This window comes from Momordica charantia, assembly GCF_013281855.1.
Source record: "Momordica charantia cultivar OHB3-1 chromosome 11 unlocalized genomic scaffold, Mcharantia_2.0 BLBB01000011.1, whole genome shotgun sequence".
In the NCBI taxonomy this organism is placed as follows: Eukaryota; Viridiplantae; Streptophyta; class Magnoliopsida; order Cucurbitales; family Cucurbitaceae; genus Momordica; species Momordica charantia.
The window spans coordinates 2,814,003-2,818,228 of record NW_028275159.1 but is presented as its reverse complement, the minus strand read 5'-3'; the positions used below and the strand labels follow the sequence as shown (position 1 = coordinate 2,818,228).

Below are 4,226 nucleotides of genomic sequence, written 5' to 3'. Positions count from 1 at the left end.
AGCACATGAATATGATATGTAATTATTATTTAGAATTAAAAAAAATAAAGATTGACTTGACTTTGTTTCAAGACCATTTTTTAAAAAAAAATTAAGCACGTTTACAAGTGTCCCTGTTAAAAAAATTAGATTAAAAATACCATTTTGATCATGTAATTTCAAGTATATATTTTCAACTTTGATTCATTTTAATCTCTGTACTTTCTTTAAAAATGATCATTTTAGTCCGTATTTGCAAAATTTAACATAAATTCTACCTATTAATAGAAACCTTTTAATATAAAATCATGGTTTTATCTCAAAAAATGCATTGAGTGTAATGTTGTGTTGAAATTATGATAAAAAAATAAAATTAAGAAATCAAAATAGCCACTTTCTACATGTATATGATCAAAACTTTCTACAATTATAGGATCAAAACGAACATTTTTGAAATATGGAGATTAAAATAAACCAATTTTGAAAGTACATGGATTAAAATGAATTACAAGCACCAAAATAGTATTTTAACAAAAAAAAATATATAGAGTATTTACTAAAAAATTCGAGTTTTTTTATTTTTATTTTTTCAAGTCATGTCTAATAACAATATCTATTCTTTAACAAAAAAGAATTACAAATATATATATATATATATATAGAATAGAAGACGAGTATTTCATAAAATTCATATGTTTTATTATATATATTTTAAAATTAACTATTCATATTAATTGTTTTAAAGTATACCTTAATTTAGATGCTTTTATTTTTTTAAAAAAATATTTTCTCTTGACAAAGTTAAAATTAAAAATATAACAATAAAAAAGGTTGTATATTACATTGGTGCGAAGTATGCGGCTGCTAAAAAGCACAAAAAATGTGGATAAATATATATAGGATGGGTACCTTGAGGGGAGAATAATCTATCTCAATATAAGGATATTTTCCTGTTATAAGTTCATTTAATATGATTCCGAAGCTATATACATCGCTCTTTTCGGAGTAAGGCTCACATCGAATCACCTCTGGTGCCATATAAACGTATGTTCCTGCTCGATTACATACAAAAATACATATAATATATATTATATAATCCTCCAATGCCGCGTAGACCAAGTTAAATGTATGTTTTAATCTCTATTGTTTGAATATTTTTTCAATTTAATCCCCTTTTGAATTATACATTTTTCGAGTGAATACCAAAATTGGTTTACAATAAACTTACATCAGAGTAGTTAAAATTACGAAGAATGATCCGACCTAGAAGAGTAAAGTTTACATTTTGCAAGTTGAGAGAAATTACGAGTTTTCCCCCTTTAAAGTGGCTTAACTGTCCCAATTCATTAAACATCACGTCAAGCTTATCATCAACCAAGACTAATATTCAATATTCATCTACGAAAATGGTATAATTGAAATTTTCGTTCACTTTCATTTTCAAATCTCTTGAAAAGGTGTTAGCGTTTTAGAAAGATGGCAGGATGTTGAGCCTTGACTAACAAAGATAATTTAAGTTGTAAAACAAATCTTGCCTGTTTCTCCGGTGAGAGCCAATTGTGTGTCATGCAAGAAACGGGCATGGCCAAAATCAGCAACTCTCACATGAAAGGCATCGTCCAAGAAAATGTTGCTGGGCTTCAGATCACGATGAATCACTCTGGGCTTCTGTTCATGAAGATACTGCATCCCTTGAGATATTTCAAGTGCCTTCAACAACCTCTCTTCATATGGAGGCAGCGGAATTGCCCTCTCCTTCTGCCTCTTTCCCGGCCCGTGCAGCCACTCCTGCAACGTCATCCTTAAAAACTCCGTCACCACCCACCCGCAACCCGGCGGCTGCAGGCATGCGCCCATCAGTTGCAGCACGAACCGGTGGCGCTGTCGACACAGCGTCTCTAGCTCCTGTGCAAAGTAGGATACTCCGCACTCGTTTGAGCAGAAGAAGTCTTGGTTTATGCATTTCACTGCAACGTCGAGACCGCGCCATGTTGCTTTGTATATTTTTGCTGTGGTTCCTTGCCCTATCTTCTCCCTCAATTCAATCTGTGCCATTTCAAGTAATAAATTTTGAGTTAAATTACAGGTTTAGTGTGTGAACTTCAATAATGTGCTACTAGTCTTGAGTGTAATTCTATATGATCGTTCTGCCCATTAGTATAATATTAGTTAATTTGGCCCAACGTTATCGACATAGACATAATTCTAAGTTCAAAAGACTACTTTACGCGAATTTTATCAAAGGTCGATAAACTATTCTTATACGAACTAAAAAGGCTATGATAAGTTAGAGAGAGACCTCGTGTGGCTCGATGTACCAACCATGGAGCTTTGCCTGCTCGATGAGTGGCTGTAGGTCTGCTAGCGGACGGCTTGAGGAGGGCATTGTGGGGCTGGAACCGGCACTTTGAATGCAATTTGGGCTGCCATCGCCATCGACATCGACGTTATCTCTGTCTCCAATTATGAGGTGCAAGAATCCACGGTCCTGTGCTTTCTGAAGAAAGCACTTGAGAGAATCTTGTGCTCTATCCATCCTCTTCCTAAAAATAAGCTGGATTTCTTTCTGCTTCAGCAGCTCCCTCTCCAATTCTGCCACCTTCAAAGCCACACACAACAAAAGAAAGGTCATTGGGCTCATCTCATTCCCAGCCCTTTATCTGGGTATTGGGCTGCCTACAACCCAAAATGGGATCTGGGTCAATCTTTATGGCTATAAGTGGTTTTAGGACCAAAAAAACAAGGCATTTTTCCCACAAAATTTTCATGTCCAAAAGTAAACTAAAGTACTACGAAGAAAAACCAAAAACACCCTAAAGAGAGTGCTAATACTGGTAGAATGTTTTTGGCTAAGAAGTACTTCAAAAGCACTTTTAACTTTTTAGAGTACGGAACAACATAAAAATGATTTGCTACTGCTTGCTGGAAGCACTTTCAAAGACATCTATGTTCTTCAATTGTTTTCAATTATCTTGAGCCTTTGTTATTGATTAAGAGAACATGACTATCAAACTGGTGAATTTCTTGCAAACATGGAGCTAGCAAATAGAAGTATAAGCTAATATCAGCTGCTGAAGAAGGTAGGCACCTTCAATTCCAACATCGTGGTGGAGTGTTGTCGTCTAGAAGCAACGGATCCCATCCCTACACAGTTACACAAGCTTGGAGAATATCTGCGAGACTGAGAGGCTCTTCTAACTTGTAAATTCACCTCTGACGAGTCCTTAGACACCCATGGGTTCTGTCTTCTCCCCCGGTTGTTCTCATTGTTCATTGTGGGGTTCAAAGAACCGAGAGGAACCTATAGAACTCTCTCAACTGCCTTACATAGTGCTGTAATTTTTGCCTTCTAGTGATTATACATGTCACATTGGGCGGATTTCCTGATGATAATGCCGTCAATTTCATAGCACGGTTAAAGAAGAAAGATGAAACCAAGTCCCTTTCCAACACAGGCCTGCACAAGGAAGCAGAGGCGTTGATGCCAATGATGCCCATGAAGTTAACGATTGGATGGGGAATTTAATCAAACACTTACCATTCGTTGTTAAAAACATATTTAATTCTTGGATGTGGCATTTCATCAAACATGTGACGTTCGTTTCTTAAAAACTTGACACTAGACATGGGGCATTTTATCAAACACTTAACATTCATTTTCTCATAAAGAGACGGAAATTACTTTGGAGAAGATCAAGGAAATGGGTCTTTAGAAACAAAAAGACATGAAACAAATTGGAGCTTTAAGTCACCGAAGATTGCTTACCATGTCATCGTTCGCATCTACCACTCACTTTGTGGAAGAAAAAGGAAAAGTTGGTGATGAAGATGATCGAATCAAATTGAAAACTGGCCTCGGGATCGCCAATCTTAGATTCTTGTTTCTAACTCGCAAGGCAAAAGCCAAATTTGGGACTGGACCACTCTTCTCTTTAGTCTTTTTTTTTCAAACCCTCTCTTAAAACTCTTTGAAAATCCCTCCTTTTGCCTTTTTCGCTTTTTTGCTTTTCTTTTTAGATTTGAATATAATGAATATATTATAATTTTCATTGTTTGACAGTTTTTTTTTTTTTTTTTTTACCAAATTGGCATAGAGAATAGATGGCAAGGAATTATAAGAAAATGTACTAAAAACAAAAAGGGATTATAAGAAAAACATGTGTATGTATATTAAATTATTATTATTTTTTCATTATGGTATTTTATCTTTTAACTAAAGTTTATCAAATTTCGTTCTCAGATTAACA

The 4,226-nt window shown here is 35.0% G+C and overlaps 1 protein-coding gene across 1 annotated transcript; it reads right to left on the bottom strand.

Annotated features, from left to right (window-relative positions):
• Nucleotides 1-1,372: 1,372 nt before the first annotated feature.
• Nucleotides 1,373-4,003, bottom strand: LOC111008212 (serine/threonine-protein kinase EDR1-like). Its single transcript, XM_022280846.2, has 4 exons — nt 3,746-4,003; nt 3,068-3,436; nt 2,279-2,578; nt 1,373-2,025 (listed from the first exon to the last, which is right to left on the bottom strand). The coding sequence occupies exons 2-4, from the start codon at nt 3,251-3,253 to the stop codon at nt 1,492-1,494; spliced, it is 1,020 nt and encodes a 339-aa protein (XP_022136538.2). The 5' UTR covers nt 3,254-3,436; nt 3,746-4,003; the 3' UTR covers nt 1,373-1,491.
• Nucleotides 4,004-4,226: the final 223 nt, after the last annotated feature.